Raw genomic sequence first — 14,085 nt, 5'->3', positions numbered from 1 at the left:
GTTAGAGATGTTTCAAGAGCTTCACAAATAAAAACGGAGAATTTCATAGAGAACAGTAAAGTTTATGGAACTTGATGATTACAAACATCTTTTAGAACTGTGCGTTGCGCTGATCATGTTGCAGTTTTATTTTTGACAGTTTCAAATTATAGAATTGACGAGTAGTTTAAAACAATTTTGAAACTCAGCATTGCGAACGGCCTTAGAGATACAAAAATGTTTCTTCAACAAGGTTACTTGAAATTAACTCATCTACAGCTTTGCTGAAAATCATGTGGCATAAGAAAGTTACTTTATGAACGGAAAATAATTTGAGGACAATTGATTAAGGATTACAATCGCCAAAAAAGGGACTTTTTAAGCAACAAAAACTTCAACGAAGACACAAAACGTTTTGTGTGAAATATCAAGACCAAAAATTGAAAAGGCATCAACTCCATTTTGTAAACAAACCTTGTAAGGCCATTTTCTCGCGAACCGAAGTCCGCCAAGGCAAAACAACAGAATGAACCGGTAGGGAAAATTCTCCTCTACCCGATTGTGGTTTAGGTTTCCGAATGTAGGTTTCGGTTCACGAGAAAATGGCCTTCATGGTTTGTTTACAAAATGGAGTTGAGGCCATTTCAATTGTTGGTCTTGATATATTAGCGCTAGTGTAAGCCGGTCTTAACCTGACACTTAACGAGTCAGCAAGCTATGTGCTGTAAACGCAAGCCGGTAAACGGAGGTCTCCATGGCAACGCTTCATAAACACATACGGGCAACTCTCCACTCACTTTCGGACCAGCTCTTCTCAAGGTAAGTCGCACACGTTTAAATATTAAAGCAACAGTTCTAGGACTATTTTCCTGCTAAATTCTCATCCTGGACCGCTGTGCATTGGTGCAATTTATTCTGATGTAACCCTGTTTTTATCGATGCATCATGTCAGATTGAAAAAATCTCTCGTCATTACATTCTTTGGGTTCCTAAAATGTGTTTTCTAAAATGTCTCAAAGTATATTGCACCACAGGTTTCATCGCACGAATAACAGGATATCGAAAACGACACCACACATAAAAAAAATCTGAATTTTAACTCCCTCCGTTTAATTTTGAGCTATACTTGGCATAAACAGCGAAATACAAGCTTGTATACAATATTGCTAATTTATGCAACACACGAAATATCGCGTAAATTTATGATAAATCTAGCGTTTATTTTATGTGCGCTATATCTCGCAGAAAATTTACATGAATTTTTCGAACAGTGCAGCTATTCACAACCCAATGTCAGGGTTTTTTGGTCCTACCAAAGGAGGCAATCATTAAAATGTTTCGAAAAGCAGCTCTCTTTACTTCAATAGTTAATGTTTCACTACGTGAGACAATTCAAAACTCAATATTGCTATGTAATCGCAGTAAGAGACTGTATCAAACTATGATAGCATGTGTAGTTCAAACCTGAGTACTGCGGAGTAAATCGATTTCATTTTGCAAGCCAATGGAAAACTGCTTGAAAATTTGTTCAAGTTTAAAATTGTTTTGTTCTTTCTCAGTTGATTCCCGCCAAAAGCTCTGAGCCAGGAGTGCTCGAGCCCCCATGACTCTATCAAAGTTTGGTTAAATACATGTTTCGCCAAAATATGTTTTACTGTGATTGAAAACACAGCTGAGTCATAAAAACTATGCTGGTTTTTATACTTTCATCATTGAGCCTGTTGGTTTTTGTCTTTGAACTTACAATTAATAATAAGTTATGAAAAAGTGTGAATCATTTTTATGAGATTGCAATGCTTGGCGAGAGGTAAGAACAGTAACTGAGTTTGTTGCTTTTGAATGTTTGACTCCCGTTTGACAGTTCTGACTGGCTCCCAAGTGACAAGCATATTGAGTGAGTCCGCAGTACCCAGGTTCAAACTATAGATTCCATAGATAAGCGGAGGAACAAAAAGTTGTTTTGGCAACCATGAACCAGTTTTGTTTTGTTTCGTGCGTAACAGTTCAAAATGAAGTGCACAGCAAATCTTTGCAACAATGAACCGAGGAATAGTTTGCTTTATCTTTCTTTCTTCCGTTGTCCGCGAAATAAATCGTAATGTGGAGTGTGGAAAGCGTTTTGTGCTCATAATATTACAATACTTAGCCCTCAAACAACACCATGATGACGTCATGCTCGTTTGGCTACACTAATTGACAGTTCGTTTGGCTACATTTTACTTTGCCTCCTCTTATAAATGGAATGTATAGTATCTATAGTTCAAACTACACTGGAGTCGCTTTTTACGAGGGGGATGCGAGCCGCGTAAAACAAAGCTTGTAAAAAAACCGCGTAAATTCCGAAATCAGCGTAAAAAAATCGCGTATAAGAAACCACGTAATTTCCAAAATCTGTGTAAAAAAAACCGCATAATTTCCGGAATCCACGTAAAAAAGCGCCTAAATTTCAAAATCCATGAATGAAAAACTGCGTAAACTCCAAAATCTACGAGGGTGGCCTATAAAAAAATTATCACTTTTTCAAAATGAAACACCCTGCAAGAAGGAAACATAGGGGAGTTTACGTATTCTCGGCAACCTAAGCAGCGACCTTCTTTCTATAGCCTTTTTCTCTAAGGAACGCACACATATGCAGTATTGGTTTGTTTACAATCTTTTGCTGCCAGCTGCTCTAACAATTTCAGTCGAAAGAATTGTTAAAAACTGTTTTGAAACGCTTTTACAAAGCTCCAATCTTCTCTAGTGAGAGCGAGTATTGTCGGCAACCAGTTTTTCTTCGACAACCGTTCCATTTGAACTGCATGTAAATCTGCTGTTCTATTATCGGCAACTCAAAATCAGCTACAATTTGTAGTGCGTGTGTTTCATTTCAAGAAAACCCTGCTAGATTGCTTTTTCTCAGTGGTAAAAATATAGTCAAATTGAAGCTGAAAGCATAAAGAATCGTTTGCATGCATTCAGCGAAGTGTTTTCGTAAGAAAATCCAGTGAAAATAGTGTTTCAATTTGGGTTGCCGAAAATAGTCTGTCATGCCGAAGCCGTCATTTCCCCTACTTAAAAACGTTGCATTTTAATTGCTTGAAAAACTTGAATCTTTCATATATCAGCGGATGAATGAAATATCTTCTGTTCTGGAAAAATCCATAATCGCAATCCGAGAAATCACTAAAAGTTTTCCAAGTCCGAATAGTCAGAAAACATATCTAAACGTTACAAACAAAACTGCGTAATGAAACTCGTCAAAATTTGATGGCCCGTCACCTTTAAATTCATGATTTTCGAAAATATCGGGAGTAGGTTTGAAAGTCGGAAGTCAGACAATATATGTATGCTTGCCGTATAGAATTAACAACAAAAGTGCATTTGCAACTATCGAATAGATTATACCCATCTACTAAACTGTATAACCGATTGTTTAGAAGCACAGCTAACGTGGTTTGTTTTTCTGGAAGCCTCAGATACCCTAGTCAACTTATCTTTATCGCGACACATCTAAATCTTAATTTAAGATGGTTGAAAAATCTCACGCTAGCGAATCAATCTACGGAAAATCTTTTTTCATCTCTTGCATCTAAATCCATCTACTCGCATCGCTCTCCACCTTTTTGCAAGGAATCTTCAAAATCTTCATCAATGTTCTTTCTATCTACTACGCGTGTGAGCATCTCACAACAGCAAAGCAAAAAATTTCCAGCGAATAGAGTCGCCCCGAGATACTATTTTAGAGGTACGCGAAATAAAAATAAAACATGTTTTACTAAGTATATAATATCTTTCCAGGTAAATAATAATAATATCGTATTCACAATTTAATGCATTTGCCGTCAATCAGTTTACTAGTTTTTACATCAATTCTCACACACATTCAACAAAAAATCAAAGATGTGCTGTATGAAATCAAGCAAACACCAGCTGCATACAGAATGAATAAATCTCATAGTGTTGCAACAAGTGCAAACCCGTACATTATAGTGCCCGAACAACAATTCAATATAATAATTATAATTTTTATTTCTAACAAAACAGAGTTTACTAAATGGTGGATGGCACCATTAATCAACAAAATATTATTCATCTCAATCACTTGTAATTCGTTAGTTCAACGCTGACCGAAACTACTCATAAATGTCAAAACACTGTTGCTAGGGGTACCTCTCATCGATTATTCGACAACCGCAGCTTCAATAGCATCCTGCGATTGCAAAATGCAATGATATTTTCACTCTGAATTGGCAGTACCACAAATAACAAAAAGTGGTGAAGATAGAAGGCGTAAAATCAATCACTGACCCATTTGATGGCTGTCCGCGGGGGAATATCGAAAATATTTCCAGTTTGGCCACTAGGAGCCCATAGGGATCTCAGCACTTTTTTTTGTTTTGCTTGTGAGCAGTAACGCTAAATAATCAAATGACATCGCTTGATTTGATGGCCCATCCATTTCAATAATGGGAAATCAGTTGTTCCAGTTATGTCACGTTTGATAATTACGTGTAAAGGTACAACATGCCGACGGGAATATGATGGGAAAGTATTGATTTCCCCCACTGTCTCACCTATTCGTTATAATGCATGCAAACTTGGTAGGATGGAAAGGGGTAGGGGAGGACATTCCAAACCGTACCCATGGGTTAAAACAACCCAACTTCAACCATGTTTGTTGTAGTTTTCTGTTGCTAAAGCATGGCCCATTTTACCCCCCACCGTGCGTTTCGGACGGTCCTCCCTTAGTAACCATCAGTTCAGTGCGGGACAAAGACGGCAATGTAGTCTACTTTGGATATAAACCAAGCGGTATTTTTCCGACTGTCGCCGCTAATGACAACGGATCAGAACAACTGTTTCCGACGTGTGGAAGTGCTGGTGAAAGGAGAAAACTTCTCTCGACAGCAGAGGAAATGAAGCACGCTTGAATGATTGATCAGTGACATTAGAGCTTGATTAGTGTTGCTGCTACATGCAGTCTCTATATACGAGACACTTTACTCGTTGCTTGTCTCGGTATAACTTTGCCACATGCTTTATTGGAACGATTCAGAGTCGAAAACAACCTTTATCGTTATTTACAAACCTTCCACAAATGCAATGAGATATTTTTGAAAGATTTATCCAACGAAAATTTAAAGCAATCACACGTGATACAGTACGCGATCTAAGAAGCCGTAAATGGAAAAGCTGCAATGATACACACAATGAAAAAGAGAAAAAAAGGCACAGTGCTTTTAAAACAAATTAATTATAGCTGCAGAACTGATATGGTACGTAAAAGCCCAATATATGAACTAAAAAAAATGTTGAAAAAGTGCCAAAATGAAGTTTGTATGCTGCAGTGAGTATGATAGGAGATGTTGAAGCGATTGCGTATTATTTTCTCATTTCACCTATATGGAAACAAAATGTAGATGGAAACAGTATTTTTTTTTAATGTGATTGGTATTACCTGTTCTTATTTTTATTATTATTATTACTAGACTGAATTGGATTTCGTCTTTGATATCCAAGATTTAACCTTGACATATAGTCATTCTGAAAAGGACAAACCGATAAAAGAGAAATATAGGAACAAATTAATAATAATTTGGTGTAGAAGTTGCATAGAAGAGAACGGGATATCTCACGGAAGGCTTAATTCGTTACTACTGGAAAATCAAAAATGGGGTACGAAATCATAAACGAATATGGGGTAACGGTAGAAGTAAAACGTATCGGAAGAGGAAACAGAATTTGGCTGTTGAAAGTAACAATTTTGAGATACCGTTAATTTTCTGATCTTTTATATTCTTGCTAACCTTTGACAACATAAACGATTGAAGATGGTAATAACGAAACATAGCTGCTAAAGTGTCTAACCTACAGATTTTGATACTTAAACTGGAATCCAATGTTTGTCTAGTTGAACAGGTATTTCGAACGTTAATAGTTTGCAATGCGTTACTCTAAGTGTTAAGATTAGATGATTCGTAAATAAAAGTACTACATACTCCAAATCCATGAATACGTTAAATAGTCCCACTTTACTTATCTTGACTTGAATGTATGCAAAAATAACCGCTATACTCATACGTATTTTCACGTTAAACTTTAAACACGTTACTTATGTGTCTCAGAAATAAGCTGTGAATTCGCTTTAACGAAAAAAAAGTTGTTAAAGTTATTTAACTTTGCTTTAATAACCCTTAAAATATTAAAATAATCAATTGTCAATAACGCCATTCAAAACCATTAAGGGTCTACATATAGGAGAGTCGTTTAACATTAGGCTTTTTTCTGCAGTTATTTTAAGCAAAATTACCCACAACGCTACGGAAGGGTTGTTAAGTGTAAACGATACTATTTTTTATGGGACTTAATTTTTTTAAGGCAATTTTGTGCAACATTAAGTTTAAAAAAGGAAGTTAATGCATATATCGCTGAAACTTGAATGTTCGATTTTAATATGTTTATGAATGTGTTTTTGTAGTTTATAGTCCATAATTTCATGACCCATGAATACAATTTCAACAGAAAAATATTATCGTAATGAAATATGCCCCCTAAGTTGACCTTTCAGGAGTGAAATTAAAAGCCGTTCATAAAATGTGAATTAATGAAAAAAGAAAAACTTATAATAATCATATTATAGACCATTTTAACGCTCACATACAAACTTTTCTGAAACTGCACGAGAAATCAATTTAAACTCCATAGAATTCGATATAGGTCACACATACTAATAACAATAAGGTTTTTTTTTATTGGGAAATTTTGATGTTTTTTTTTCACGTGTTCAATTTTTAATTTGTTTCGTGCTCATTTTGATTTTTTTATTGGCACTTTTTCTAGTGCTCATTTTGATTTGTTTATCTTCCATTATTATCTTCACACATATGTTTCCTATTGCTACATCTGAATTTTCTGTTGCAACTTTTCAATTTAGTGTTGTTTTTTGCGGTTCTACAAAACAATATTATATATTCCAACTTTTTAATTTTCAATTGCAACTTTCCACTAGTATATTGCTCAATTTAAATAGTTTATTGCTCTTCGGAAAGCAGATTTATTGGTGGTTTCACATTAAACTATCACAGCTTAACAAAAGATTGTGCTTGGCGCTATTAGTCTCCTGTACTCGATTTTTTTAGAGGGTCTCTTGAGAGAGCACGCAAAAATTTGAGACTTACAATGTAAATAGGATGGCACAAATACTTAAAGCACAAATAGAGCTCAAAATTAGCAAAACATAAATCCATTCCTTTATAAACCGTTCCAAAATTTATGTAAACATAAGCAACATTACGGATGTTAGTTCCATAGCATTAAACTATAATATACTTCATTAGAACATTAAAAATTGTCCTGTTTTTAAAAATAAAATTGAGGAAGGCTAATCAAAACCCGATTTGGAACCGTTTCTGAACCCGAAGGGGGGGGGGGTGAAAATTTCAAACTTTTAATCAGTCTATTGAAATCGATTTGAAACCGTTTGAGTACTGTGGATGAAGATTTAAAAAAATTGCAGTTCAATTCAATGATTTACAATAATGTTTCCTATGTAACCCCTATAAAGAACTTGTTGATGATTGTACAGGCAATCATATTTCAGAATCAAAAAGAACAATCGATGTATGAAAATCTTATTATTTTTTTTCTTCTTCTTCTTCGCATTTCAAGCTTATTGCCAATCGCATAATAGCTTATTGCGTGCACTCAACTTAGTGTTCTAGATGCACTTCCAGAGCTTTCGATGCCTGTACTATTTTTGCATTAGTATAATTGTGTGGCAAGCAGGGCTGGAAAGCACCTCAGAGCGTTACCAAATCAACTTTGTGCATGCATCTCACAACACTCGACAAAGAGTGTGTGGTTCTCCCATTTACTTCGCACACTATTTTCCAACTAATCTGTGAGAAAGCGATCCACACAATGAGCGGTACACTCCGTGCAGCGCAGGGAGCGAATATAATACAGCAAGCGCTAATGTCTTCTTTGAAATATTTGCAGACTCTGCTTACCACGACTGCATGAATAGGAGATGAAGAAGAGCATAACGAAGAAGAATTTTGTATTTTTGCTGGGTTTCCCATTTTCAACCCTACACTGAGCGGCACTCTTTGCGTCGGAGCCATCGGAGTCGTCGGAGCGATGGCTACACATTGAGCTTTCACTATTTCTAGGTGAGTATCCGTCTTCTCTTCTCCGCTATTTTACACTTGCGCAGGGTGAAAGACCAGCAAACTTTGTGTTTGCTTGATTCTCACTTTGTTTATTTCAGAAAAGCAGGACATTGCGCACATTGAGTGATCATATTACAGCCCTGGTGGCAAGTACAATCATACTCTATGCCAAGGGAAATCGAAAAATATTCCAACCCGAAACATTCCTAGATCGCACCGGGAATCGAACCCAGCCACCTTCTGCATGGTTTTGCTTTGTAGCTCCGCCTGTACCGACTGAGGTAAGGTATATAATTAGATTAGCCTATTATTAGATCGTCTGAATTGATCAAGAAAACTAGGTAGTTTCCGCACTTGTGTGTGGATTATTTCTGTGTAGCACACACATATGAATGCGTTTGTTTGTGTAAATGTGCTTGTTCTGGCTGCTTAGCTGTTTAAAAATGTGTCAACACTCTATATCTATCAGGTGAGTGGGACTATTGTCGGCATCCTGTTTCTATTTAGCAGCCTTTCCTTTCAAACTACGTGTCTGACAGCTATCCTAAATAGAGATTGCTGACGTTTATCGTACGCACACTACGTCACGTATACGTATACGCAAGATGTTTTCATCGGGAAAAAAAAACTTCATAGCGGAAAATTTTCCCGATGAAAACAAATCACTGACACAATCATACTTTAGCAATCTCTATATTAGTGGCAACGCATTTTCAGTAGTATTTATGTGGTGCGTATGTTTCATTCCAACTTAAAGCAGGTAAAATGCGTTTTCCGTCATAACAACAGTGAATCAAACTGATACTAAAATCACTTAGGGACCATGCACTTGTTACGTGAAATTTTAAAAATAAATTTTCTTACGAAGAACAACATACAACAACAACAACAGAATACATGTTAATGGTCGATGTTAGATCTTACTAAGTGGGAGCAGTGATAAAAGAATCCCTAGAAAAATCTTACGTAATAAGTGCATGGTCCCTTAGTTATCAAGCAGATATAGATACAGTTATAGATAAACATTTCAAAAGGTCCTATCAGCATTGATCGATTCTCTTCATCGACTTTCTGTTTCGTCAATAAAACAGCTGCAAAACTTTTCCCTGTTGTATTTGACGTTTTGGACGCTAGATAACAACCTCCTTTATTAAACTATGTGGTAGAATTAGCGCGAAATCTGTTTGCATACCAGTGGTTATGAAAAGAGAAAGTCGATGAAGAGAATCGATCAAAGCAGATAGGACCATTTGAAATAATCATCGATTGAGTTCAATGTTGAAGCGTAAAATTGTTTATTTTTGTTGCCGAAAACGGTCACCGCCGCAGTCATGTTTCTAAAAGTAATATTTGCAGTATTAAGCATTCAGTTCTCTTCATCAATTTAAATTATGGATATAAATGTTCACACTAATTGTAGTTCAGAAATAAAAATGTTATCATTAATTTCCATCTCTAATGCCCTCTTAACGTGATTGTTTGCGTCATTGATTGATGCAAATCAAAAATAAAAGGAAATTACTCAACCCAGTCAAAATCTCTTCCAAAATCCTGAATTATTTCTGTTGCCTAAAATCTGCGTTTGATCTAAACAATAAAATTGTGCACAAGCTTGTATGGAACATAGCTGGTTTATGAGATATTACGCTACAATTTACATGAAATATCGTGTAAATTTACGCGAAATTTTGCAATAGCTACGAGTGTGCTATGTATCACAGAAATTAAAATGATTTTTTTCTAACGGTGCAGTTTTGATCAATCTCATAACTCAGAGCTCAGGTTGGACATCTTAAAATAGGTAGACGGGCATCATAAATTTTAATAATAATACAAACATTGTGATAAAATGCAATAAATCGCTCTACATCTGATTGACTGCAATGAATAAATAAATTTAAAAAAAAACACACCAATTCCAACAACTCTTAGATTTAATTCTAACTCTTTAATTTTGTGTATATTTCAGAAACCATTCACAATTTCCACCATTTGAATGCGAAGCACATCGGAGGTGTATGGGCGACTCTTGGCAAATTGGATTGAAAACGCGTACAGGTTAAAATATCGACCTCCAAAATATAAAATTCAGTGCTTTCTTAACTGAAAGCATATTGCTACGTTTTTAGGTAGCTAACTAATAAGGCTGTGTTCCAATTTCCAGGTTAAATTTAACTCGTAGAAGGCTGTCCATAAACTACGTACACACTTTAGAAGAAAGGAGGGTTGGCAAGTGTCTACCGTTCTTACAAATTTTCAAAAATGTGTGTGGACGATTGTCTACGCGGGAGGGATATAAAAACTAGTTTCTGCACAGCCCTTAGATAAGGTTGACAGTCCGAAAGGTATTTTCCATGTTCTAAATGCCCTGAGTAGTCCCGGTCAAGCAGAAGTCAGCAGCTAAGGATGTGTTACATTTGGTGAATTTTCACTTAAGTTTGACAAATGGAAAATTTTCAAACCAACGTGCTATTGTACCAGGCTTATTTCTGACAGACCAAGAGTTAATTTGGCCAAACACCTTCTCGAAAATCGGATGATCAACAACAGAGGGATTTTCAAACATTGTAATTTATTTTTGAAGTGTCAAATTTAAGTAAAAAATCACCAAATGGAACACGGTCTAAAAGCTGCATTGTCAATAGGTAGGGTAAAAAATTACAAAGGTCAAAACGCCCATTTTCCTCCTATCGAGCAGAAAAGATAAAATAAATCTACACATGATTTCGGCGATAACGATTCAGTTATACGTTTAGTACGATACACACTTAGAAATAACTAATTTTACAGGAGACCTAGGGTAGAGCGGTACTTCATCTTATCACCCATTTCCGTTCTATCGATCAGAAAAGATCAACAATATCAATGATTTCTCCGTGCACAAATCAATAATAGGTTTGTCCCGATGCGTTAGTTCATTAGCTACAACATAAATCTTAAAGTCGACGAAGAGTACGTTTGATTGAATAGATTTTCTCGTTTCTTTCAACTGATTCGTATGCCAAAAGGGCCGTCTCAGGAAACCGAAGTTTACATGATATTATCGTAGTGTGTACTTTAGTTTGAAAGCTACAGCACATAGAGCCTTTAAGGATGATTACTTACACCCTTTGTTCTAAAACAACAAATGAAGCACTCCTAGCGAATTCATTTATGCCATCATCATCATCATCATCATCATCATCATCGACGGTAAATATCGTTGTATTTTTAACAAAATATAAACAATTCAGTGCCAACATTTCAAAGGGGCGTAATTGCTTTTGTAAACAATGGCTTTAGTTGTCGATTTCTCGCGAATTAAAGCTCACTCATGAAAATGAATGACACCAGCACGCAGAGGAATGTTTCTTGTATCAGCTAGCATTTGTAATTTGTAGGGGTGGGTTTTCATTTGAGAGAAATCGACGTCTAAAGCCATTGTTTACAAAAGCAATTACGCCCCTTTGAAATGTTGGTACTGAATTTGTGATTCTTTATTGAATCCAACGGTATATATGGAAAGGTAAATAAATGTAGAATAGTCATTTGTAGTAGAAACATTCCATTTAGTTTGAATTTCCGTGCGAAAAATAAAGATAAACTGCGAGTGGCTTAGTAGGCCAAAAATTAGATCCATTGATAGATATTTGAGTCCCGGTAAACATTTCAGCTAAGTAATTGATTCATTTTCATTTTACATTAGTTAAACTACATTTAAAAGGTCAGTTAGTGTTGCACTATTTCTTGATTTCAATTCATTCAACATTTGGTGACAGAGAAGATTTTCATAGCACGGCTTAGTGTTTGGAATTATTTTTTCATACAAAATGAAACAATCAATTCGTTGCAAAATAACATTTCTAAATTAGGTAGCAATTATCACTGAACACGGCATACTTAGTTCATTTTAGTAATTTTAAGGAAAGTGCACCTACCTAATTTATATAAAGCGTGACATTATCAACGGCTCTAAACTACTGTCAATTTTGTGAGCACAAAACTCAACTCCCTCAAAACACACATTCCATGCACGAAATAAAAAAAGCATCCTAAGGTCGTGCTCTGTAAATACCAAATTAATCATAACGAGCGAATCAGCTACAATGGCTGCGTTGGTGGTTGCAGTCCCAAGTTTCCTTAAAATTGATACCGATATAGAAATGATCTCACAAAACATCCTTTAAAACAACGTTCCCACGAGAGGCATAATGGGTCAGTGATTGATTTTATCGACGGCATGACAGCAATCACTTATGCAATGCAAACAATCCATGAAGTCACGCATAGCGTAGGCTACCATCCAGTAGACGTTTATCTAACACATCAATATTTCAACCCGAATAATGTATAAGGTCCTAAGTAACAATGATCGATTCTCTGAATCGACTTTCTCTTTCGTTAACATCTTATTATATGCTAGCTAATAGCTTCTTTCATCGAACCGTGTGTTGCAAATAGCTGGAAATGTATTTACATGGCCGTGAGGATGCAAAGAGATAAACGATGAATAAAATCTGTCGATGTTACTTGGGACCAAATGTATTGTTCGGCTTGATTTATCGCCTGGTATTTATCAATCCATTTGCCACCCTACCGTTTGTTCCTAACCAAAAAGAAGGATTACGTAACTGTCGAAAAATACACGCAAGTGGACGGATTGAGTTTTCCGCAGTCTCAAGGATGTAAAAATGCGTTTTCTATGCCTTGTCTATTAAGCTCGTTATTAAAATGCTTCGCTTAACCATGCTAGTGAACTTCGGATTTGCGCCAAATATCATTGTTGGGTATTCCAACAATTAAAAGCATTGTGCAACGTCCTGTAAATCTACTGCCAATAGAAACATGATACAGGTAAACCATGATATTGCGTACATGACACTTTTCACAAACAAACGCCTATTCCTCTTAAAAGACAATTCCATCACAGTGGAGACTTTTCTTTTGTTTATTTGTACTATTGAGTTGTCATTCGTGAGAAATCAGCGATGAAAGTGGAAAGTGTCATGTACGCGAATCCGGGGTAAAACTGTAATGGACCGCATTAGCTATTTGATATCTACATGGGAAATGCAAATCTAACCGCGAATTATTCATACTGAAATCTAAAGACCGTCTAATAAATAAGTAAAATAATAAATGTAGTCAAGTTTTGGTGCATATTCCGGCAGCATTCAAACAATTCTGGTAATCTTGAAGAAAAGGAAAACGATTTCTCTCTTGGTGTACCGTGAGATGCCTGTACGTATCGTTCCTGGAGGGGTCAACCCCTATATTATTTACGATTGGATTGATGGATGTGAGCGAAAACGAAACTTGCAGTTTGATTGACTTGAAAGGTGTGTGAAAATAGTGTGCATTCGATTTCAGTTGTACTCTGCATCATTAAGGTAGGAGGATATGGAACGATTTTGCTTTCGCATTGGAAGAGAAAATAGTCACTCAAGGCTGCAACCGAGGAGGCATCGATTTGGTAGGAGCATAGAGCATGCTTCGAGACTTACGAGGATAAAAAGCTGAATCGAATAAAGAAGTGATTTTTGGTTTGTTGTTGGAATAATGGTTGAAAATCTCTTACCTCTCTTTCTTGCTCGAATCTTTATCGTTTTTGTTTTTATTATGGGAATTTTTGGCCAGAACATTCTTGGAACGGGTGAATGCATCCGGTTTACGAATGCCACCTTTATGGGGGCCGTTATTCTTACGGTTATTGCCGTACCGATTCTGAATGGGAGAGAGAGAAAACATCGAAGAGAAGAGAATAGAAGAAATGTTTTTGCTATGGACAACATTTGTGTTTTGTGTACATATGTTTTCTGCATTGACTGCATTGTGTTCAGATCATCTTATTAACTCTATTGGTTTCATTTTCGGCGTGAGTAGCTAATGCTGGAAAAGGTTGAAGATTCACCGCCTAGATCTGGTCTTTGGGAACACAATGCTGGCTTTGGCTTTTTTTGATTAAAAGCATCGG

The 14,085-nt window shown here is 36.1% G+C and overlaps 1 protein-coding gene across 3 annotated transcripts in view; it reads right to left on the bottom strand.

The window, feature by feature from the left end:
* The window catches only part of Pep (Protein on ecdysone puffs), a 41,177-nt gene that overhangs the window by 13,826 nt on the left and 13,266 nt on the right, over positions 1–14,085 (bottom strand). The window contains exon 3 of one of the 3 annotated variants that reach the window (XM_065218698.1): positions 13,690–13,835. The exons of 1 other annotated variant lie outside the window; for it this stretch is intronic. In XM_065218698.1, coding sequence (XP_065074770.1) covers positions 13,690–13,835 — 146 coding nt within the window. Of the gene's footprint in view, positions 1–5,419; positions 5,506–13,689; positions 13,836–14,085 lie in introns of all 3 variants that reach the window. One more of the 3 variants, XM_065218705.1, reaches the window with a different exon arrangement.

The sequence above is a fragment of the Ochlerotatus camptorhynchus genome, unplaced genomic scaffold (genome assembly GCF_037179485.1).
Source record: "Ochlerotatus camptorhynchus isolate MF236.1 unplaced genomic scaffold, CSIRO-AGI_Acam_v1.1 ptg000008l, whole genome shotgun sequence".
Classification (NCBI taxonomy): domain Eukaryota; kingdom Metazoa; phylum Arthropoda; class Insecta; order Diptera; family Culicidae; genus Ochlerotatus; species Ochlerotatus camptorhynchus.
The sequence above is the reverse complement of the archived record's forward strand: the minus strand, read 5'-3'. Positions and strand labels throughout refer to the sequence as shown.